The 24,523-nt window shown below is 35.7% G+C and overlaps 2 protein-coding genes and 1 long non-coding RNA gene across 8 annotated transcripts in view; all 3 read left to right on the top strand.

Moving 5' to 3' along the window:
- Positions 1 to 2,182: 2,182 nt before the first annotated feature.
- Positions 2,183 to 8,775, top strand: LOC135631319 (protein PTST homolog 3, chloroplastic-like). 5 transcript variants are annotated; one of them, XM_065138878.1, is made up of 12 exons: positions 2,183 to 2,522; positions 2,613 to 2,735; positions 3,648 to 3,790; positions 3,869 to 4,063; positions 5,014 to 5,051; positions 5,144 to 5,194; positions 5,283 to 5,336; positions 5,884 to 6,003; positions 6,409 to 6,533; positions 7,317 to 7,368; positions 8,132 to 8,263; positions 8,425 to 8,775. In XM_065138878.1, exons 1-11 carry the CDS (start codon positions 2,344 to 2,346, stop codon positions 8,228 to 8,230), a joined length of 1,179 nt encoding a protein of 392 aa, XP_064994950.1. In that variant the 5' UTR covers positions 2,183 to 2,343; the 3' UTR covers positions 8,231 to 8,263; positions 8,425 to 8,775. The 5 variants fall into 5 exon arrangements, 4 of the variants coding, with proteins under 4 accessions (XP_064994950.1, XP_064994949.1, XP_064994952.1 ...); XM_065138877.1 differs by having other exon boundaries at positions 3,860 to 4,063; XR_010494347.1 differs by lacking the exon at positions 6,409 to 6,533 and having other exon boundaries at positions 3,860 to 4,063.
- A 1,350-nt stretch (positions 8,776 to 10,125) lies between these two features.
- Positions 10,126 to 10,773, top strand: LOC108952182 (uncharacterized). Of its 2 annotated transcripts, XR_001976772.2 has the most exons (3): positions 10,126 to 10,275; positions 10,397 to 10,454; positions 10,578 to 10,773. It is a non-coding gene; the product is annotated as an uncharacterized LOC108952182 (long non-coding RNA). The 2 variants fall into 2 exon arrangements; XR_010494337.1 differs by having other exon boundaries at positions 10,397 to 10,773.
- Positions 10,774 to 11,942: 1,169 nt separating this feature from the next.
- LOC135630903 (transcription initiation factor TFIID subunit 1-like) overlaps positions 11,943 to 24,523 on the top strand; it is a 28,415-nt gene continuing 15,834 nt past the window's right edge. Inside the window, exons 1-11 of the mRNA XM_065138201.1 lie at positions 11,943 to 12,160; positions 12,325 to 12,444; positions 14,745 to 14,807; positions 14,930 to 14,975; positions 15,626 to 15,883; positions 17,362 to 17,471; positions 17,851 to 18,013; positions 18,853 to 19,894; positions 21,284 to 21,486; positions 22,641 to 22,878; positions 23,145 to 23,481. Coding sequence (XP_064994273.1) covers positions 12,325 to 12,444; positions 14,745 to 14,807; positions 14,930 to 14,975; positions 15,626 to 15,883; positions 17,362 to 17,471; positions 17,851 to 18,013; positions 18,853 to 19,894; positions 21,284 to 21,486; positions 22,641 to 22,878; positions 23,145 to 23,481 — 2,580 coding nt within the window. The 5' untranslated portion in view covers positions 11,943 to 12,160. The remainder of the gene's footprint in view (positions 12,161 to 12,324; positions 12,445 to 14,744; positions 14,808 to 14,929; positions 14,976 to 15,625; positions 15,884 to 17,361; positions 17,472 to 17,850; positions 18,014 to 18,852; positions 19,895 to 21,283; positions 21,487 to 22,640; positions 22,879 to 23,144; positions 23,482 to 24,523) is intronic.

The raw sequence follows: 24,523 nt of genomic DNA, 5'->3' as shown, positions 1-24,523 counted from the left end.
CTCTCTCTCTCGGAGTTCAATGATCAATCATGATCATTCAAACATTTCTCTGGAAACATGTTGCAGTTGCATTCATCTTTTTATTCTGGAATGGGAAATAACTTTTGTCTAGAGCGAATTATAAATGGCTAAGCTTAAATCCAAAGAGTTGTTTGCAGGCAACTCTGGATTTTGAGCACCTTTTCTTGCTAGAAAGAGGAAACTGCATGCAGTTTGAGACCACAAAAGTACATATGTTTGCTGCAAATTGACCTCAAGAAAGAATTGGTGTCTGAATCAAAATCTAAGCTTTACACATAGATCATGCTAATTGCTACACATTTACATTCGCTGCAGTCATATCATCAGAACAATGCCTTCTCTCTTACGCGAAGAGCTCCAAGAACGCTCGTTGGAACATGGTGTTCACAAATGTAGCAAGGAGCATCAGGTGGCAGGCGGCCTGAAGCCAGTTCTGCTAAGTGTTTCCCCAGTTATGGTAGCAGATATTTGAAGGTCTCGGAGTTGGAATTTGATGGGCACTTCTGCGACAACCATACTCGTATTAAAGAGGGAAGAGAAACCACTGCCCTCTCTGGTGAGAAATGACGCATGGAGAAGAATGCTACAGCCAACTCTACCAGGAACAGCAAGGATAAGGAGAAGAAGCCATGGATGTATTTCCAACTACGAAGAGGGGGCTTCACATGGCCTTCGAGGACGTATTGCTGCAGCTTCTGCAGGAGGGAGTTCAAGTCAGCTCAGGCTCTCGGGGGTCACATGAACGTCCACAGAAGGGACAAAGCCAGACCGAGGCAATCCCCACCCTCTAATCCTAAGCTTGGAAGTAAAGCTGTTCCTTGTAGCAACGATGCATTTTCCTCCATGATTTCTCCTTCGATACATCTCTCTTGCTCACCACCTCTGGCCTCAAGTGTTGATGACTTGAAGACCATGGAAGAAGACAGGGGAAATGAGGTCCTAAAGACGAGCAAAGGCAGGAGGTAGCAGTCTCTGTGGATCAAAAACTTGATCTTGACTTGGAACTTCGACATGGTTACATATAGAAGTACTCGTTCGTCCTCTTTTCTCTTCTCCTCTCCGTTCTGCTTTCTTCCATCTCCTGAACACTTTATGTCGCAGAAGAATGATCACCGGAATGGAATGCATGGCATCTACAGACTAGCTGTATCTGTTGATTCCGGTAACATGTTCTTCTTCGACAATGATTTTTAGTCATACTGTTCTTTACTAAACCGATCTGATTGATCTATCTGTTTTCTTCTTTCTTTTTTTCCTGAGTACTTTTACAGTCATCGCAAAGAAGCTGTTGCTGGAGATCTATTTGGTTACAATAGCAGAAATTAACCCATCCTGCTCACTATTAGCTCACAGTCAACGAAATATAGCTTGTCTCTTTATATGTTCTTCATCAGCTGTTTTTGTATTGCTTATCATTATATGATGTTCTCACATTTTTTAATGCAAGATCCACTAGTTAAAAATCGCCATTTAAGTCACGATTTAAAATAGTGTTGATAAATACCCATCAAACAAGAAAAACGAATAGGAACATGATTAATTGTCTAGTAAATCATGACTTAAATATTATCGATGAATACCCATCATCTATTTTTATGCACTATCCTGCAACGAATTACATGTTACCCTATATATTTGGACTCTATTAGTATCGTGATTCTTGTACTTAACAAATTTATATTAAAATTTTTATAATTTTAAAAATAAAATAAATAACCTAATTTATATGATTAATGAAAAATACACGATCGATGTGAAAGTAATGAAAAAAAAAATAATTTTAATATATATTTTTTAAAATAATTTTATTGGTAAAATATTAATTTTAACATCTTACGTGTTGAAAATAAAAAATATGTTAAAATTATCTTTTTTATCATTATTTTCACATCGATCCAAGTGGTGTTTTATGTTATATTTTTCATCAATGTATTTGATGACGTTATAATAAATAAGATTATTTATTTTATTTTAAAAATATAATAATTTTAATATAAAATTTTTAAATATAAAAATCGTGATATAAGAAAATCTAAATATAGGGGATAATATCTAATTAGTTCAGTCAGTTAATCCCCACTTAAGTCGCGACTTCAATAGTGTGATTAAGTACATAACAAATGCGGGAAAAGGGGGGGAAGCAAAAAGCTTATGACATGGAGGCACGAAGGTTTGGTGAGAGGACAAAAAGCCGAACGCCTTTGCTGCCACCTTCGCTCGCTTCCAAGACGGAGCGCAGTTAGACGCAGTTCGACTTTCGCCAAACCCCTCCTTTTCCCCACACGGAAACCCTTCCGCGACCCCTCCGATTCTGCTCTCCAAATGCTTCCAGCCCTCCCATGGCACTCGCCGTTTTGCCCTCCCCCGCGTCCTTCCCCTCCTTACAGTCTCCTTCCCTTCTCTTCCTTCCCCAAGTTTCGAGTTTTCCATTCCTCGTGGAGCGCCAATCCGGTCGTAGCTCGCGGAAGCCTCGCGTCTTGTTGCTCTGGGAAGAAATCCAGGTCAGTCTTGACTTTCCTCTTTTTTCTTGATGAAAGGTGAGTTCTTGATTGCTCTGCTTGTTGTGGCGATTGGTTTCCGGGCTGTTGTAGCCGGAGAGGAAGGGCGTCGAAGAGCAACGAGGAACTGTGTCATGAGCTTCGGGAGTTCAACTTGGCCATAGGGCTTCCTGAAAATCGCGTGCCATCAATGAAGGAGCTCTGTGAGAAAGGGAGGTTCGTCGGCTCATTCCGTTGTTTTGTTCCTCTAGCTCTTCGATCGATTGGTTCCTCCCGATTTTTTCTTGATCATTTGGTTTTACTTAGAAGATCGTGTTAAAGAACCGACCTTTTGTGCCGCTGTTCAAAGTGGGCTTTACCCAAGCAGATTTAGAGATCCGTCGGTGACGTTAACATATGATGCACCAAAGGGAAGGTTTATTAAGTAAAAATTAACTTTTGATTTCTTTGCAGTCATCAACACATGTTAAAAGACTGAGTTTTGGCATGTGGGTTTCACCCAAGAGAATTTAGAGATCTCTTAGTGACATAACAGATGCTGTTCCAAAGCGATCGATTATAAAATTACAAATAACTTGGTTTTCGTTGCTTGGTCATTTGCAATGTAGATGCAAATAGGTTATCAAATCTGGTTGGCAGTTCTTTGGAGGATAAGATTGGTGAAAGAGTGTCAAATACAATCTCCAACTGAATTTTTTTTTGCAGATTTTGTTGATTTAGTGTGAACTTAGCTGAAACTTTAAGACACAATGCTCAATTTGTCTTCTATGACATAAATTTACCTTCTGTAATCGACATATATTCTTACTAGATATGTGGTTGCCATATCATGTCAAGTTCTTTACTTTTCTTTTAACCTTGATTTTTTTTTTCTTGGATGTTTGCTGGAGTAAGGTAGCGCACTAGTTTATCAAGATAGAAAAACATTTCAACATATATCTGGTAGTTGTAGGTTTGAAAAACTTTGCTATTTTAAAGTACTTATGATCCAAAACCACTGTAATAATTTTATTATTTAGTTATTTCCTTTGTTAATTTGGTGACATAGTAACTTCTCATGTTTAATAATTAACAAGCTTGTAGAAGATGCTTCCATCTAGATAAATATCATACTTGCAATTGCCACAGGAAGGACCTTGCAAATATTGTGAGGCGGAGAGGATATAAGGCAATCACAGAGCTTCTTTTAAATTCAAATGGAGAGAGCCATTCAGGAAAGGTTTTGGAAGGAAAGCAAGCTTCGATAAATGGAAACTTATATGAAACTGCAGGTTTGCAATTTTTCCCAATATGTTTATCGGCTTATCACTTACTAGTCCTTCTGATGTTATTTACTATAGTAATCTTAGGAGGTCAAGAGAGAAACGTAATTGTGTCTCCTAGCTGCACCTTTTCATCAAGAAATTATTCTTTGGAAGACATGGTTAAATCAAATGGAGCAGTATCAACGAAGAATCATGACCAAGTATGTGAGGATTCATCAGAGTCTTTGCATCTAAAGGCAGCCAAGTTTGAGCACACTGAAGAATTGGATATAATAAAAGGTACTAGTAGATAGTCAATCTATATGTTCTGTTAATTATGCACATTTTTACCGTTCATTGTTTCAAGTTCTAGTTTGATGTGAGATGTTTTGTAAATAATTTGTTAACAATAGAAGTTGTAGAGATGGTTCTTTTTATAGTTGATCATAGAGGGAGCTGGTAGAGCTGAAACTATTGATATGAAGTTATGAGCCTACATTCACCTTATGGTTTTCATAACCAAGGAGCGATATCCGCTGTACTTATTTTGTTTTTCTTTTCCTATTTGAGATGAGGCAAACATATCGATGAAGCACTTACTGATTGTATGATGTTTCTATGAATTTTTTCAAAATTTTCCTTCTCCTTATACGACAAAATATATGAAGATTGTTTCTTTTTTGCAAAGGATAGGTTGCTTTAATGCATTGAGAATGGTGGGTTAAATTTGTGATTAGTTCAGGGCACAAATAAGAAGAAAAACAATAAATTTATCAAGGAATGTGTCATCTGGTATATTCTTGAAATTGCATGCCTGATGCTGTTCTGTTTGATCATCTTCAGATGCCAAAGTATATGATTTTATTCCTTTATCCAAGTGTTGAGCAGGTTTGACATACAGACGGTTTCTTTGGTTTGCTACGTAGCAGATCCAAAGGGAAGAGCATTCACTTTCACTCATAAATTCTCACTATCCAATAAGTGTTGATTGAAAAACCCTGTGATTGAGAAGTTGGATATAGGTGAGATAATGTCTAATGTGCCAGGACACCTATTTGTCGTGCAGAAGCTTGTTCTTGGTCAATATCCACATAAATAGTATATTATATAATTATATAATATACAGAGTTGCTATTATCAATAAAGTGGATCTGAAAGTTGAAAAACTAATAGGTTGGCACTAATTTTGACTCTAGTATAATTCAATCCTAATGTCAACATAATTTCTTATTTGCTTAATGATATGTCAGGTGAAGACACTGAGTTATATCAGGATTGGGCTCCCAAGGTTGTTTTCTAATTAAATGATTTAACTGAACTATTTTATACTGTAGCTAATTGTTCTTTCAGTTGTATTATTCTTTCTATTTTATCCTTTAGGCTCACGAACAACACAATCAGAATGAGATCAATCACTTAAAAAGCTTGCTGGTAAAATCTTTTGTCCCATCATTTGTTTTATATTATTAATTGTGAAGTTATCATGTCATTGTGATCATCGTTGCTGGAACTATGTTAGGATCAAAAGGAGGTGGAGCTTTCTCAATTGAAGCAACAAATTGAGAATGAGAAGGTAGTGAAGATCTCTTATTTGCTAATAGCAATTATAAACTGATTAACATTTAAAAGAATCAAGGCAGCATCTTTTCTTGAATTACTCTGTTTTGTGTTTCTTTTTTAGATATAGTACCTCACATTATTCATGTTTCATGAAATTCACTTCTTCGGGGATGGACCTTGCGTATTTGTTGAGGTGGTTCAAGCTTCTAAGATGTTAAAATTTAGCTTTAGTAACCTCGAGAAAAAACTACTTAAAGAAGATGCAAGTGCTTCTTTTAAGCAATTTAATGTTATTGAATTTCTGTAGCAAGTATGAGCACATGATCATCTGACTTGTTATTACACACAGTGCAAAAATCATGATACTTTTAACACTTTGTTAATGGTACAGCAATAATTATTCTATGCCGAATAGTGATTTATTGTCTGCAGTTTCAAGATGCTATTTACAAAGGTCAATTCCAGTTCGAAATTGGTGTTCTATTTGGAAGGAACTTTCCGTTTCTTTTAAAGATTGAATTATCTGCTGAAAGAAAGAAAACCAATCTTTGTTGCCTCAGCTTGCTCTAAGTAATCTGCATGCTAAGGGCATGGCTGAGCTTGGTGATATCCAGAGAACGATTGCAGAGAAAGATGCTGAACTCCATGCGGCCGAGGAGAACTTAGATGGACTAAAAGAGGTACAGATTCTCTTCTTGTTTTTCCCCTAATGTGTCTTTGTTGTGTTCCCATGTCTGTCTCACAGGCGTCTTTAATACATAAATCAAACAGCCAATGTACTGTCTGAATAAATACTTTGCCTTTTGAATGCATAACAATCCTGAATACATCAAACAAGGATGCGCTTTAATAAATTTGGTGTGCAATTGTTCATTAATGAAAGCCACAAAATGACTCGTCAAAGAAGATGGGACTCTACTTCCAAGTATTTCACTGCTTGAAGTTACCACAGAATCCATCCAAGCTCCAAGTTTTGAATTGGCAGCATCCTGTGTGTGCTATTCGATTTATCTCTTTAACATATATGTTAATGAATATGTTATTTTTCTTACATAATAAATTGAGACAGGGTATTGTTAACATAGGTTCATATTGACTACTGGGCAAATGGTCAAACTGTAGAAGTTACTGGTAGTTTCAATGGTTGGCAGCACAGAGTCAGATTGGATCTGCATCCTTCGTCTGGACAAACAAATCCACGTGGTTTAAGGTCTATATTCAGAGTATATTGTACCTTCTTTCTAAGATGTTGTCTTTTTAGATATTTTATCTGTGATGAGAGCCAATTGCATGTGATTGCTTATTTTGTGGTCAATCAAATCAAATTCTTTTCATATGGTACTGTTAGGTGACCTCTTGGTGTTTTTGCTGGCATGTATTCTTCTATTTACATGTGAAAATTCTGAATGTTCTAAAAACAGGGTGCCCAGACACCCAGGTAAATCTCAATCAGTAGCTTCCCTGGTGTTTTGTCGACAACCTGTGTGGGCAGTCTGAGTGGAAGTGGTCTGGCAGGCACCTAGGAACCCCATTTAGTTGGCTATTTGATGTACTAGTTTTGATGTCTTGGCTCTTGGGTAACCAATAATTCAACATCAAATCTCACGCAGGTATATATATATATATATATATATATATCTTAAATATCCAGAAGTGGACAACAGTGTTTTCAGTTTTAGCTGTTTCATTTGAGCGCAACTATATCTTTATAAGCAGACCAGAATTTTTAATCTTTTCCAACAAACACAGTTTCCGCTGATAAAAATATTTTATCATATCATTTATGATTGTGTGTGAGGTACTAACCTTAAAAGTGAACGTTTTTTAGGCAACAGTTAAGTTGTTACAAATTAATTATATCTCAATGAAATCATCATCATTGCCATTTTCAAATTCTTCTTTCCAACTTTTTTACCCTTGTTAGGTGCTCATTATTTACTACTGGATTCTTAAAATACTGCTAGTCATATTTATATAATGATATACTCTGCAGGAAACCATTGCTCTGGACAACAGTGTTGTGGCTTTATCCTGGAGTTTACGAGGTAGGAGAAGGGAAGTGATACCCTATGCATAGATGATAGAACAATTATAGAGTTGTTCTGACACTAAATCTTAATATCTTATTTGATTAAAGTTCGAAGTCGTATCAATTGGCCTCTTCATCAAATTCCATAATTCTGTCTCCTAAGTAATGTTTCTGTGTTGACTTGATAAATACTAGTGAATATTTTAGTATACCTAAGTTAAGCGACTAGGATTTTTCTTCATCATTTCACTGTGTGGTTCATTGTTTGTTTTTAATTCTGCACCTTTGTCAGGTTTTTCTTCTCCCTCCACAGTAAACAAGTTGGTGTCTAATGTAGGTATTCTGTGAGTCTTGCTATCATTACACCTGTTCAATTTCAGGGAAGCTAGCTGAGATTTGTGTTAACCTTCATACTGTATTTGTTTTGGGTCTGCGCTTGATTGGTTTTGAACGACAACATCGTTTTCTAGTATTGGTTTCGAAATGGATCGCTTGAAACCGATACCCTTTTTTTTCCCAAGAAACCAATACCTTATCAGATAGGTCAGGATATCATAAGGTATACTGGCACCACAGCATTCTGATATATTATTGAAACCGATAATTAAATTCTCGATGATAGTGTCTAAATCAGTCATAAGTATAATAAATGTCTGGGATGGCTAGAATTTGTGATATCACTGCTTGATAAATGTCAGTTTAAAGACTCATCTAATTCTCTTTCGTTCAAGGTGTAATTGTGTAAATATGTATGGTCACATTGTTCTTGTTATCCTCAGATAAAGTTCATCGTTGATGACCATTGGCGAATCGACTTCCAGCGGGAGATCATTACTAGTGGTGGCATAACCAATAATTTACTGAGGGTAGACGGATGAATCGACCCAAAATTTCACAACTTTTGCAAGGAGGTATGCTTTTTCCTAAATAACCAAAAATCCTTTTGTCTTCTTCTATCTGATTATCATAATGTAAACCATTAGTGATGATCAAATGTATATTAATTCCTTATTATCTAGATGTGTCCAACTTACTGATTTAGTTTCTTCTTTAAACCACTGGAATAATATAGGCTAAAATTTCCCAAGAAGCTGATCAAGTAAAGAATCCAGAGACCAGTGTTCTCCAGAGGTAGCAGATTGGTGAGGCTTCAGAAAATGCAGTTGAAAGAAGATTTTGGTGGCATGAACCAACAAATCCAGTGTGAGAATATCCCATAATTGAAACTGGATAATTTCTCCTGCTAAGGAGAAATCTTCTCTTCGAAACGCGTAATCACCATCTTATTTGTTTTCTTTGTAGCAGTGTCTTAATATTTGTTTATGGTAGTAAAAGACGCTGGTAACAGATAGACTCGATAAATGCTGCAGCATCATTGAAACATATGTTAGCATTAGCCTATATGCCAAACTAGTTCGAAGTACATATGTTAGATTCGATTGTCCTACCAGATTGTTTCATTCAGGCTTGAATGGATCAAACTTCATAGGTGTTGTTGAAATCTGAAATTTGGAGAATATTTTTCTTTCTGAATAAAGATACATACATGCGGATGATGAGGACGGTTTTCGCTTTTGCAGAGATGTCACTCTAAGACTTGCCTCATTTTTGGATGTTTGGTAGACAGGTAGTAATTGATTGCAAGTAGTTCCTTTACAAGTGTTTTCATTGTATGTAAGATATTTTTACATGTATATATGGTGTAATGTTTTGACATGTAAGTAATAGCATCATTATATCAATATTTTAGATATAAAAATATATCAAATTAGATTTTAAATAATTAATATTTATAAATAGGTATAATAGTATAGGATGATATTTTAAATCAAGGTATGTAATACCGTACCGTATTGGTATTTCGAGGTTGGTTCGGTATGGTATCGTATCGAATAAGTTTATTTTTTTTATTATTATAATACTGTAGCATTGTTATAGTATAGTATTGTAGCGGTATTAGACGGTCCGTGTATCGATATATCATATATGTATCGTTCGTATCGAACGGTATCATTCGGTACTGCATACCATGCTTTAAACTTTCAACACTTACGTTATTTTGTTCGATGCATCGTCAAATATATCAGATGAGATTTAAAATTTAAAATTTTTATTAAATGATTCTAATACACAATGAACACGAAACAAATGGAGGAAGCTAAAAAGTCTCTTCTCGATTGGTATACATCAAAACCTGAACAAAAATAATGATTAAGCACCCCCAAAAAAAGTATCACGATATCACAAAAGAGAAGACGATACATTAACTGCTGCATACTTTAAAGTTAGGTCTGAAATTTCGTACCGTACCGGAGTTTCGACGATCTCTCGGTATGATACGTAATGGTATACCGCTCAGTATACCGAGCGGTATATCGAGCGATATATATATATATATATATATATATATATATATATATATATATATTATATATATATATATATATATTTTTATTGGTCGACGTCACATCGCCTCAGTGACGTCGCCTTTTCCTTCCCCACACGGGGCGACGTCGTCGAGGCGACGTTTATTTAAATAATATATATATATATATATATAGCGATGTCGTCGAAAAAGGCGACGTCGTGTCGCCTCGGTGACATCGCCTAGGCGACGCGACGTTGCCTCGATTTTATTTAAATTATCAATATATATATATATATTTTTTTTTATTTTATTATTATTATTCGTTTCACCAGTGTGGTACGGGTCGATATGACAATCCTTTTAAACAACAGTGTGGTATGGTAATGTTGCTTTGGTGCGGCATAACTCGCTTACTTGTTGACCGACGTGTCAACTTGAATCTCTCTTCACCTGCGTTTCGAGGTCGGAGCGATGGCGAATCAGGGGGCGAAGAAGAGAAAGGAGGAGAACAGGAGGCACATGGCTAACCTCCTCCGCCTCATCATCGCCTCCAATGTACGTTCACCCACCCGCTCCCTTCCTCTCTCTCCCCTAATATCTTCTTCCCCCTTTCCTTCCTTTCTCGTATCTGTTTCTATTCCTTGATTCGTCCTTTTACCGGTTGTTTTGATCTTAGATTCGGTTGGCAATAACCGGACGATTTCGAATGCCTCTGCTGTAGCTGTGCATCTTCGGTATAATTTTCTTGCGCGAGCGTTGTTTCTTATACCTAGCATAGGACTAATTTTCCAGTTGTGGTGGCTTGCTCGTCGGAGGGGCCAAAGTTGGGAATCACCCGACGAAGATCATTTTTGCAGGAAAGCGATCGCCCACGATCAGCGAGCGTCTCAACCCGGGAATCGCCATCCAGTATGCGAGGACGCGTTATAGTGTTTAGTTCAGGTTTAAGAATTGTGTTACTGCCTCTATGATTAAGGAGAATAATACTTCTTAGCAGAAGATACACAGATGTTATAGTGTTTAGTTCAAGTTTAAGAATGGTTGATTTGGTGATTGTTGGTTTAACATACCAATTATCTTGCAAACCAAATAAGAAGAAAGATTAAAGTCAGATAAACAGTTAGGATAAATTAACCTAATTATTTTATGCCCAACAAAATTGATTTATAACTAGAGCATATGTCAATATTGGTACATGTACTCTCATTAGTGTTAATTACACGAAAGAGAAACGAAAAAGGATAAATTATAAAAAAACAACCCAAGTTTCACTTTTTTTTATTACATGAAAGAGAAAAAAAAGATAAATTCTAAAAAAACTCAAGGTTTTGTTTTTTTTTTTTTTTAGAGAGAGCGTTTGTTTTTTGCTTTATTCCCATCTAAAGTTTTTTATTTTCTAAAATATGATATTATGCCTAGCCTCTACTCGGTCGATCGATGCCTCTACCTCATCGATTCATCGCCTCTGACTCTCGTCTTTCATTCATCACTTTCGTCTTTGTCTCATTGCTTCCTCTATGCATTCTCCCTCTCTGCATGTCCACCTCTCCGTTGATCTTGACACCATCAGCTCTCCATCAAGCTAGTAGTCGCACCTCCATCATCGTAGTAAGAGCAACCTCCACCATCGCAACTCCATATTCACTTTTTTTCTATTAGTCGACCTTATTCTCTCCATCGCCACGATCACTATTGCCCTTGCCTTGCCTCCTCTCTCCATTCACAAGCTTCATGTTGTCCTCCTCCTACTCCTAACTACGTCAACTAACCTACCATTTCACTCGTCATCATATCAAACTGCAATGCTTATGGATGATGATTGGACGATGATGAAGACACAATTATTAGCTCGATAATGAATCGATGGTGTAAAGATGATACGGTAGTAGGAGTAACGGGCAAAGGCGTTGGATGATAGTTGGAGAAGAGCGTGAAAACTAAGGTGAGAGATAATTTAATCTTTTAAAAAATAATTTTTTTATCAACGGAAAAAAATACTATTGAGATTATGAAAATATATTCCCTGACATCATCATACCATCATCCATCTAATCCGTGTGCGTAATAAGCCGCTATGTTTAAAATTTCAAATTCCGCTCCCCTTAAGATTCGTGACCCCAATGACTTGCTTCCACCTGATCGTTCCCTATTTCCAGATCAAATCATAGCCGTCAAACCTTTCACCGCCACCATATATCACGCTCATCGGAGGAGCGGATCTTATATCTCTCTCCTGGTCTGTGTGACGCTCTCCCCCATTCTAGGGTTCGCTCGACTCTTTCCTCTTTGTCCCCACATCTTTAGTCTTTGTATCGATCGTTTCTCTTCGATAGAATGGTAATTCAAGCCAAGAACCGCTGATTCCTCGAGCCAGTCGTCGCCCGTCGCCCGTCGCCCGTCGCTGCCGCTGTCGTCCCCGCCGCCCAGCCCTCCGGTTCTGGTACGATATGTCTCCGCTCCTCCCTCCCATCATGACTGCCACCCTCTCCGTCCAATTCTGTCGGTTTTTCATGCGCTCTCCCCTTCTTGATCCCTAACTACACCCCTTCCGTTTTTCATTACTGAACACTGTCGCTTGCCTTCTCCTATATTTTTGATCGGTAGATGACTCATGACGATGATGAAGAGGACTATGAGGAGGTTGGTGGGAAGAATCGACTATTGGGATTTATGTTTGGAAATGTTGACAACTCTGGCGATCTAGATGTCGATTATCTTGATGAGGTGACTCTATCTTTTCTTGATTTTTTTTTGCTCGAGTAATAGTAGTTCATGCTGAATTTGGTGAAGTTATATAATTGAAGAAACATGGATAAAATTTGTCGATCTCAGCTTGGTCTGCAGGTCATGATATTCTCAAATTTTAAGCTAATACATCACTTCTTGCGGGTTAACAAAAATTTTGCTGTCAAATGTGTAATTTAGTATTGTTCAGTGCATAATTATTTGAATGATTAAATATAACACCATTTTCTATCATCAGAAGTTGATGTGCCAACTTAAACACTCAGAAAATTATGGCCCATGGACGTAGGTGAGAAAACATTGTAGAAAACCATAAATGCCGATGAAAATTTTTTCTCATATATTGGGTCTTGTATCTGCAGTAACTTGTAGATTTTTCCAAGTCCATTGTTCCTCTATTGACTTTACTGTCTTGAACACCATGAGTGCCAGTTCTAAGATGAAACTGGAATGCTCATGGTCAGAAGCTGGTCTACTTTCATTCTTACAAAGATATACAATAACGCCTACCCTAATTCTATCTTTTTGCTTGTATGTGTTCTAATAGCACATGGAAGAAACAAGTTTCTTTTGTCTTTTCTTTATGGAATCTTCTTGATTAGTCTTATTAATCTTGGTGTTGAACTTGCATGACTCACCGTTCTATGATTCAATAGTAGTTGAAGTTTTTATGATGGGTTCTGGAGTATCTAATTTTTATCTGTTACATTGAATGCATTGTCTATGCTTGAACATGGGTCATGAGTTTTATTGTGAATATGAATCTTTGGTTGATAGTGAACATATGAAAACAATGCCCACTTCTGATGTCTTCAGTTGAATAATAACATAAAAGTTTATCTAAGCTAATGTTTGTCGATAGTATTTGGCTGAACATAATTTTGTTCACTAGTGGTACGAGGACCATAGTCCATACAGAGAAAACTAGAGAACTTTTCGAACAATTTTAGAAATCAGTGCATCTCTTTCTTATTGAATGTTTACAGGCTGGAGGCTTGATCCTGATATCGTTTTGAAGATATGAACTTAATATACATGGCAAGATTGGTGGAGAACCTCATTCATGCCTTTACCATTCACAAGATTTATTATTTATGAATTTAGGTTCCATAAACATCTGATATTGCTAAAGCACTATGCAACAGCTGTTGGCAGGCTTGTAGTAATAGATCCTCACTATTAGTTATAGATATCAGGAATATTAGAATTTGAGTAAATAAAAGTTTCTTTCTGTGGTTAGGGATGAATGCAAATGTACTAAAAGTTTGGCTTGGAAAAAAAGAGAATGATTAATGACTTGATTATCATTCTTTGAAAACCAGTTATAGGACCCAGGATGTAACAAATTTGTCATGACCAATCACGATCCTTATTTAAGTCTTGTTACTATCATTATCTTTTCGGGAACCAAGTTAGCTGCTTTTAGCCACAAGTTTTATTCCGATGACTATTAAGGGTGTCTAACTTTTTAAGTCATGCTAAGATTTTCACTATCTGATAGTGGAGGTTGTAATTTTCATAGCTATAGGGTTGGGTTGCTGGTCAAGTTTCCCTTGTTAAGTCTCCTTCAGTCATCAACCCTGGACTTCATATTGATGAATCATATAAGTAGGTCTATTAAATGGCAAACAAGGGTTTTATGTCTATTTGTGATAAAAATCTTAACTTAACCAGTAGATTTTCTCCTGATGATTGACTACTGGATGTTTTTTTCCTTGTTGCTATTGTAATGTAATGAAGGTTTGAGATTTCATTATGTTCTTCCAGATGACCATTGTTTTGTTTTGTGTCTTCATATTTCTGTTATACCTTATGAATTTTTAATGATCAAAGAAACATGGAGTTCTGAATTTTGAGGAAGTTGACTTCTTTGGTTTAATAGCTTTATACACTTAATGACTTGTCACACAATCGGGATGCTGCCAGGTGTTGCTTTTCTCACATTGATGTAACAAGTACCAGGAATGATTTTGGTACTCCACAAGACCATAGCAGACAACTTTATTTTGCAAATTTAACATTTTATTTTTATCTAACTTTAAACATGAGAAGACAGTGACATATTTTATTAATTTTTTCAGCATCATCGTTGCCCATTTTGGATATTTGTATGATTTTTAGGCTTTTTGCCTGTGCATTTTAGCTTCTATTGATCTTTCATGTTAATTTATTGTGTATCTAAATATGTACACCTTTTTCTTTATTGATCCTAATATCATATTGACTTTCACTTAGAGGCAGTCAATATGAAACATGGAATGATTATTTCGTTTTTTCAGGATGCAAAGGAGCATCTTTCTGCATTGGCTGACAAGCTTGGTCCATCTCTTACTGACATTGATGTAAGCTTCCCAACTCCATTCTCAATATTGGAGATCACTCATTGTGATTAATCATGTAAACATGTTGGTGTAGATCAATTGAAGCTGCTGTGTATTTCTTTGAAATTGTTTCTTTTTTGTAGTTAATTAAATCATCACCAGCACCTTCTGATGCTTCTTCTGAACAAGGTCAGTCTTCATGAAGAATAATAACTTGTAAAGTTTGATTTTTTTGGAAAATATTATTGTTGGCACCAGGACAAGTAAAACGTTCCATTCTCATTGCAGTTGTTTGTTGCTTTATAGTTGAAAATTTTAAGCTTTTAAACTTTTGAGTACAAATTTCTAGATTGTTATCTGGAAAAATAAAGATTTCAATTTTTGATACATCTTTAACATTTGGAGTTGGGTTTTTTTAAACATTGTTGCAACTTGAGATACTTGTTGTTTATAAACCTATTTTGTTTTTATGATATCGTTTGAGTTTCAGAAGTTGTATCCGAAATGAAATAGTGATGGATGACTTTTGTGAATCCATAAATGCCACATGATACAGTATGGTAATCGTTTAACACATATACATGAAAATTATATATTGTTTTATGCATAGGTTCAGTACAGGTATTTCACCTGAAAAAAATTATAAATAAATGAAAATTTTTATGTATGTTTATGCCAAAAATATGTACCATCACATATGCATATGTTTGTCGCTCATTGGCTGAAGGGGCAGATTTTCCAGTAAGATGTCCAAGGGATGACTTCTTCTTACATTATAGTGGAATCCAAACTGGCACTTCAAGCAATTTAATTTCAGGTTGTTTTTCATTGCCACTTAGATTATGATGAGAAGGCTGAAGATGCTATCAATTACGAAGACATTGATGAACAATATGATGGGCCAGAGGTTGAAGCCACCACAGAAGAAGACCACTTGCTTCCAAAAAAAGAATATTTCTCCTCCAGTTCATTATTGGTTTCTTTGGACCATAAGGCCTCTGTATTTGATGAAGAAAATTATGATGAGGATGAAGAAACTGTGAAAGAACATGAGGAAGTGGAAGATAAGACTGAAACTCAAATAATTGCTTCATCAGGTTATACTTCCTGTTTCTGTATTATTACTTCTCATGATTCCTATATTGCCTATCGGCTTTTTATGTTTGTTTTATAAATTGTGTATAGTTGAAGTTCCGTTTATGTACATTTATGCTGTATTTCTGTGTGTTATGCACATCTTACAAATAAAATGTGATTAAATTTACTTTGCAGAGCATGTAATTGAATAATCAACTAAGTCATGTCATGGAGGACTTTCTCTGCCTTTTCTTTATCTATTATATTTTAATGTGTTAATTTATAGAATCTCCAGATTTACAGGTTGGAAGCCATTTTCATTTTAATTTTGGTTTCTTTTACATGTTGATGAAGCACAGTTTCTGTGGGAGGCAAAGAGAAGGTTTAGGATTCAAATTAGATCTGGTGTGGGAATCTTCGGTTGGAACCCTTATGACATCTATTACTTTCCTAAGCAGCCATAGAAAGCTTGGGAAAGACAACAGCAAATCAAATGAACTTTTTCTTTTTATGCATCAAAGGGAAGATCAGAAAATAGAGATAGACATCACCTATGCAATGTATTTGATTTTGGAATTAACTGATTTTCCCCTAGTCAAAAGAAGAGAAATCAGTTGGTGTTACCTCTCTTATTATCCAACATTATCTGTTACTGTTTTAGATGCCCTTGACTATCCTCCTGTAAAAAAAAAACCTTATTTTCTTACTTTCTCATTGATATTTCCTGATCACATCTTTCTCATTTATTATTTTTGTCACTTCTGATTCATATTGGAATAACTGTGTTAAAATTATTAATTAATTTCACTTTGTAGGACTTATAGCACTCTTTTGTAAGTACTAGTATTTGTTCAAAGCGACAATTGCAAAAAGGAGAGTTTCGTTGGTTTTGGTTCTCTTGCTGATTCATTGAATGTATCTGCAGGTATTGTGTTTTAATAAATTACTTTAATATGTTGCTAACTGATAAAGCATGTTCACAATCCCTTGAAGATATGAGTATCCAAATATCAAAGGATGGAAATTGAGGTGCCAAACCTGCTCCATTATCTAATATTTGCATGAGAGTGTAAGTGGTTTGGCCTAGTCCAGTCAGTCTGAGCAAGGATGTTAGGCTCTTGCTTTAGTTGCATGCATTATGAGTGGACTAATAGTCATTGTTAGCTGGTTGGACTATTTTGCTGACTGGTGTGAAATGTATCTGAGAGTGATCATGGTCCAAACATGTCATAATTTCTACTAAAGCCTGTTTAGGCTAATGCAGAGGGCAATCATCGGTGCCTCTATATAGTTTTTCCTTCACATACAATGTGACCAGAGTTTGCCATGGAAACAACTTTTTTTTGTTTGTATAAGGCTACATACTTTGACCCTTCCTAGACTCCTAAGCACACTGGTTTTCTTGTTGCTTTATGATCCATCCTATTCTGTTCTCTCCTAACCTGTACAGTGGCCTAATGTTTCTGCTTTGTATTTAATTCCATTTATTTTATTTCAGCCGAACAGTCGGATTTGATTTTAGTGAAAGAGGTTCCTTCAGATGACAACTTGGCCTCTGCTGTGTCTTCGGATGAAGATGTTGATATCTTTGAATTGGGTGATCTAGAGGTGATCCATCTATGTCTTGCTGTTATGTTACACATTTTAATATTGGAGGCATTAATAATCCTTTCATATTTTCTTTTGTCAATTTCTTTTCTTTAAAAGCTTATGATTTACAGTGCTTACATTAATTTAGTAAGTAAATCATAGGTATCATAGACTTGTGATATTTCTGAGTCTGAGGTTCTTTAATTACAATAGTCTCAAACTCTTTGATTTACTTTACAAAATTAACCTAGACCTAACATATTTACATGCGTAGCATATAGGAGTTTTCAAGAGGCTCTTGGATCTAAATATCATCTGAGTTCAGCTTTACATGTTTGCTATAACACAATGGCCTCCTTATTGTTCCTTTCTTCTGCTTGTTTGCATGTTTTGGAAGGAACCTGTCGTTGAACAAGAAAAGATTGAATCTCATGGTGATACATCGCTTCCTGTGCTATGCATTGAGGATGGTATGGTGATATTGAGGTTCTCTGAAATTTTTGGTAGACACGAACCTGCAAGAAAACCAGAAAGAAAGGTTCATCAGAAACGCCCAATAGGTAACAGTCTCTAGTCTTTTAAAATTTTGTAACACCTATGCTTTGTATGATACCTTCAGAAATTAAGTGAAAGAAAGCTTGCTAGAATAAAATTTTCTTCTCTAATTATTGGTTTGTTAAGGGTAAGATGTTAAATACCGAAATGGTACTAGCTTTGGCAACTGATTGGACTGATACAGCACCAATATACGAGTGGTACACCAACCTGTAACACGTGCTGTCCTCAGAAAATAATAAATATTGAATACTGATCGGTAATAACCGATTTGGTCTAGCACTGATCCTTGGTGACTGGTAACCATGGGTGGATATTTACCGGTCTTACTGTTATTTGAAACCTTGATCAGAAGTAAATTCAGAAAGAAAAAGTTTAATGTTAAAATTGTGTTAAAATTTTCCTTAAGTAACCAAATCTATTTTTTAGATTTTGTAGTTAAATTTTTGCTTGATATTGCAACTGGTAATTTTTTTTCCTGCAATAGAAAAACTCTAATATCTTTCACTTTGTGTGAACCAGAGTGTTAGCAAACTGCAGACTGTGTGCTTGCTTTCGTTTCTTTAATCAAGATTGTTTCCTACAATCCTGTTACTCTGAACACCTGGGTAGTTAACTGCTATTTCCCAATGTTTTTATCTTCATTAGGTCATCATGGAACTTTGATCAGTTTTATAGCATTGACCTGTTACAATGTCATTATTGTTCTTGTTTGAATTTGTCTTTATTTAGTTATTGTTTTTATTTAGTTATATGTGTTCTTTTGGTTTGTCCTCTGGTTTTGAATGACTATTTCCATTTACTTAACCTGGTTGAACTTTATTTAATTATTAAAAACTTCCAGAGCGTGTAAGAACCTTGGATGTTGCTGATATTGTTGAAGAAGATGAGGAGGCTTTCTTGAGGAGCTCTTCTCAAAATCTAAGCAATGCCAAGAATTCTGGTTCTACTCATGTCGATTTTGATGATTTTGTCGAAGAACCAGTGTCTGGTGTTGATGAGAAACACAAGGACCTGTTTCTTTCTGCTCAGCCAATGAAGGATGATATTGATTTGAATATGTTTCTGAGGAAATCTTCGGTGTGTCCAGACCTTTATCCTTTTGATCAGCTTGACTGGGAAAATGACATTGTTTGGGGTAATTCACCTGAAGCTAGTCATGGTTGTTCAGAGAGTTGTGTAGCAACTGAACATGATGTTGAAGCCAACAATGATGCTAAATCAGAAGAATTTTTGCAGCGAGATGCTGAGGTTGCTGAGCAGGATGTTAATATGCCAAAGGATTTCATTTTGGTGGAGTCATTTGGTTCCAGAAATTTCTCAATTTCAAGATACAATCAATCATATGAAGCGAACTACCCATCACGATCAGATGTGTCAGAATTAGTTTCTAGAAGGGATATCTTGTGTTCTCCTGAAGCCATGACCCAGAATAGGTTTGAGGAAGTATGCAAAAGTGGTGCTTTGGGACGTCTGAACAAACTCTCCTTGCTGAATAAGGAATTACTAGAGGGGTCTTGGTTAGATAATGTCATCTGGGATTCTGATGAGGACATTCCCAAGCCAAAGCTTATTCTTGACCTTCAAGATGATCAAATGCTCTTTGAGATTTTAGACAACAATGCAAGAGACCACCTTCGCTCTCATGCAGGTGCTATGATGATAAACCGTTCTTCCCAGTCTTTCTTGGAGGACTCATTTGATCTTCATAGTCAGGGAATGGCATCTGCTGGTCAATTTAATATCTCTAATGATAAATATTATTCAAATAGGAAAACATCCCAGCAAACAAAGTCACATGCTAAAAAGCGTACTCTATTGAGCTTAAAAGTCATGCATTCAGTGCCTGCTTTGAAATTGCAGACTATGAAGCCCAAGTTGAGCTAGTAAGAACAAGCTCCACCTTTTTGGTTATCTTGCTGTTGCAAACTGTTGTAGCAATAGATTTTGTTTTCTTGAAACCATGTGAAAAGGGTTAATTTTTTCTTACTGTTATTTTTTGACATGTAACTTCTTTTAAAAAATATCTGTATATAGCTGAGGGTAAGCATGGTCCGTTCGCTTATCTATCAGACATGTAACTTCTTTTAGAAGTTACATGTATCTTCTTTTTTGACATGTGACTTCTTTTAAAAGTGAAACTTAACTAGTGGTTACAGTTATCTTCCATTTTGCAAGGTATTTTACAGGAGCTGACACAAAGATCAAGGAGAACAATAGAAGAGTTGGCATAAATGAACTATTTCATTTACACATTGTTTTAGATAGCAAAGAAGTTATAGTTGTATCTTTAAAAGTTGTGTCAAGTTCATTAGCCATATGCTTTAATTTTTCTATTCGATATATGCTAATTTGATTTCTAGAGATCACGAACATCATAAATAGCATTTTGTGGAATATAATTTGGACAACCTAACAGTTAGTATGATTTGTAATTGATGGTTTATAGCTTCCTGCTTGATGCTCTATGATGTGTTACCTTGCTATTATTTCACTATAGTGGTTACAGCTGTGGCTTCTTCATCACTAGGACATATTTACTCTTTTGAGCTGTTAAATGGCAATAATATGCAGAAAGGTCGGGTGATCAGTGATTTTGTTTTAGATGTTTATTCTTTCTGATACTCTTGTTGTATGGTTTTGATTTTAAGAATGTCTAACCTACATCTCAAAGATTATGGTACTCTACTTCCAATATAAGCCATTTAGTTTGCTAATATAAATAACATGAATCCTGCATTAAAAGTATACATATCAACTAGAGATGTATATTACAGTCATACTTTAAGAAATGAAGCATATTTTTAGGTGATAATTTACATGCTAGAGTCATTTTCATTATAATTAGTGATAGATTGCACTAGCTGCTTATTTACTCATTAAATAGCAAATATAATTCACAATATGGATTTGACTGATGTTTACTTCATTGCCATGTTAGTCAACTTGACTTGCACCGACTAAAAGAAAGCACCACCATTTCGAATTATCTCGTAGTTTCTACTATACCATGTTTCATTATTAGTATCTTGCTTCAGTTAAATGCATCCAATCCTTGTTATATAATAATAAAAGTCTTATTACTAGAAAATAATGATTATATGAGTTGCATACATTAATCTAGATGATTTTTCCATCATTTTGTTATATGCTTATCCTAGAAAATAATGATTATACGTGATGCATATGTTAATTGAAGTAATCTTTTTTTATCATTTTGATTTCATTATTTTTTAGAATCGATTTCTCAAATATAATAGTTGATGTTTTTGCAGTAAGGAAATTGCTAATTTTCATAGGCCAAAATCCTTATGGTATCCTCATAATAATGCAATTGCTGCTAAAGCGCAAGGTCCACCTTGCTTCCATGGATCAATGAAAGTGGTTTTGATTAGCCTAGGGGGAAAATCAATAAAGCTTCATGTTAATGCAGAGGAGACTTTATCAGCTGTCAAATTGCGAGCGTCTAAGAAGTTGGGTTAGTCTCGTTTGCCTTGAGCATGATAATTTGATCAAGGATTTAAGTGTTTTTTTGACTTGTATACGAGTAATGCTTTTTTCTTCCTTTTTTTCTTTTGAGGAAACACTACTTTATTCATGTTTTAGCAGTATGCATATGTACTGCAGGATTTACAAAATGTTCTGAGAGAAATCATTGCCTCTGTAAAATGGTCTTTGTTGGACTCTATAAGTATTAGCCAGACAATGAGCTTCTCTGTTTTTGTTTTTGGAAAGAAAGCTCCATTTAACAATATTAACATTCCTTGATAATAAAACAGCATATTCAAATTGCTTCAAATGGACTGTGGAAACAGCCTTGAGTTATTGAGCAGGCTAACAGAGCGATAGGACCTCCGATACTTCTCCTTCTTTTCCTCCTCCTCTTCTTCTCCCTCCTCTCCACATCCCTCCCCCCTGGTACCATGGTATATGGTGCTATATGCTAGCATACCATGTGATGTGTCGGTATGCTAGAATGACGAGGATCTGCAGTGGTTCGGTCATGAACCAGCATGGTTCAGTATCTAAAACTGCAATCCTTAGTTAAATGTGCCAATTGTGATATAGACAATCAGTTTGGTGATGCCAAAGATTACAAGTGGAATATAGTCTTGAAACAAATGATAGCGAATGGAGCTATTTGCATATCATAAAACCTTATAACCCACATCAGCTTTCAGTCAATCCAACCATCTGAAGAAATATAGTTATGTCCTTTTAGAACCCTGTGCAGACAAAGAACTCCAAGAGGATGAGGAATCCAAAATACCTGAAAAAAATTGTACGCTAGTAGGGTTTGCCACACCCACTTTGGCTGGTATTCAGCAAGACATTTGACTAAAATTTTCTTATTTGTGATGTGCCTAGGAGTAAGCTGCAGTTAAAAGCAGGCATGGAACCTATTCTAGTACATGGCATACTATATCTATGTACTGTAAGCTTAACATATTAGTGCCAGCTGGCATGGGTATGCTATGCAGTAAATCAATCGATGGTCATGATGTTGTTTATTTTTCTTTTGACTTATTTTGTATCTCTGATATGCTAATACTGCTGTTCTCAGTCACTAATTAAATGCTAAGGTTTTCAAACCTTTTTATAAGCCACTAACCTTAACTGATTATTTTGCAGATCTTAAACCATCAGAAAAATTTAAGGTATTTTATTCTGGAAGAGAGCTAGAGGATCATATGACTGTTGCTGCGCAAGATGTACGGCCAAATTCTGTGCTCCATCTTGTGCGCACTAGGATATACTTGTGGCCAAAGGCACAAAAATTGCCTGGAGAAAACAGACCTCTGCGACCTCCTGGGGCATTTAAAAAAAAATCTGAACTCTCTGTAAAAGATGGACATGTCTTTCTTTTGGAGTAAGTGGCCCTAAGATCCTAGATCCTGATACCTGTGCAATACTAGATTTCAAAGTTTGCTTGGATAGTTGTCTGCTCTTTGTGCTCTCTTGTGGAATCTTGTCTCGGTTCCTTTTTTTCTCTTCTTTTGGATGACTGTTTCTCATTCTGTTTAGATGTTTGAATTTTGCTTCATATATAAGGATAGCCATCCTTTACTCATTAACTGAAGATTAGTATTATGTTGCCTTGATTTTTTTTCTTGACATTCTTATTTATATGTTTAGATATTGTGAAGAGAGACCATTGCTTCTAGGAAATGTTGGGATGGGTGCTAGACTCTGCACTTATTATCAGAAAACTGCACCTGGCGATCAAACAGCTTCATCCTTGCGGAATGGCAACAATAGACTGGGGACTGTGCTCACTCTTGATCCTGCTGATAAGTCTCCATTTCTTGGAGATATTGGCTCTGGATGCAGCCAAACATGCCTTGAAACAAACATGTATCGGGCACCTGTATTTCCTCACAAGTTGTCTTCGACAGATTTTCTGTTGGTTCGCTCAGCAAAGGGGATGCTTTCTCTTCGACGGATTGATAAATTATATGTTGTTGGACAGCAAGTAAGTTTTCTCTGCCATCTAGGATTATTATCTTTTCAACATTAGGTTTTGAGTTACATTTACCTGTTTTTAAAGTGGTCTAATATTGTTGTATGGCAAGTATGAAACACAGCAAGTTTGATTAGACTGAACAGAAAAATGCAACCAGAAGGTGTTGTGTACTCTGAGTGAAATTAAAACTAAAAGACAAAAATAGGAGAATAGGGGGAAAAAATGCGGAAAGGTGAAGAAGGAAAGTTAAAGAGAAAGAGGGAATACAGTTGTACCCATCGCCTTTTTTTATTTCTTAAAATATAATTCACATATGTTCTGACTTCTTGCAGCAGAAGAGTTCCTTGCTTTTGTTAAAAATGAATTATCTAGTGTCATTGGAGCTTATTAGTAAGCTAAGTTTCAATCAAACGATCAGTTTCTCTTATAAATGTATTAGTTGATCATTTTGGCGTTCAACATGACTTGCTCCACCAAGTTAACCACATCAACAAATTTCTGGGTTAAGAATCCTTCAACATAATCCTTAGTTTTGTGTGGATTTAAATATCTAACTGAAATTGTATTCTGAAGGATTTTATTTGGTCTGTGTCATAAGATTAGATAACTCAGAAAAAAGAAAAAGGCAAGAGCTCATGATTATAGGTAATAAAGATGCTGATTGGTCATTAAGAATTTGTTAAATTGATACTTGTTTATTGCTAGCAATTATCTTGACATCTGGTTAACTCATACCCTTATAGTGCAAATTAATAAACTCAACTAAATTTAAATAACTTGGGACCTATTAAGGTCTTTGAATCTAATTGAATGTCAAACTAGAGCATTGTTGTTGTATCTTTTTTCTTACCAGTTAATTTTGATTGATGAACTCAATTTGACAGATGTTTCAGGAATTTTTAGCTTTATGAATTTCTTCGCTCTGTTGAGCAACTCAAGTTCAATTTACTATAGTATTATGTATTTTACCTTCTAAATATAAGAGATGTTTTTATCTGTAATTTTTGAACTTTTATTTTATTTTAGTGCCCCCATTGAGAACATTTCTTCT

The sequence above is a fragment of the Musa acuminata genome, chromosome BXJ3-2 (genome assembly GCF_036884655.1).
Source record: "Musa acuminata AAA Group cultivar baxijiao chromosome BXJ3-2, Cavendish_Baxijiao_AAA, whole genome shotgun sequence".
Taxonomy (NCBI): Eukaryota; Viridiplantae; Streptophyta; class Magnoliopsida; order Zingiberales; family Musaceae; genus Musa; species Musa acuminata.
The sequence above is the reverse complement of the archived record's forward strand: the minus strand, read 5'-3'. Positions and strand labels throughout refer to the sequence as shown.

What these genes read in the sequence shown, in the direction of transcription:
- LOC135631319 (XM_065138877.1), top strand. Translation starts at nt 2,344, where the DNA reads ATGCTTCCAGCCCTCCCATGGCACTCGCCGTTTTGCCCTCCCCCGCGT. An exon ending in GAGCTCTGTGAGAAAGGGAG is followed by an intron (nt 2,736 to 3,647) that starts GTTCGTCGGCTC and finishes CAATTGCCACAG; the next exon opens with GAAGGACCTTGCAAATATTG. An exon ending in ATCAGGATTGGGCTCCCAAG is followed by an intron (nt 5,052 to 5,143) that starts GTTGTTTTCTAA and finishes TTTATCCTTTAG; the next exon opens with GCTCACGAACAACACAATCA.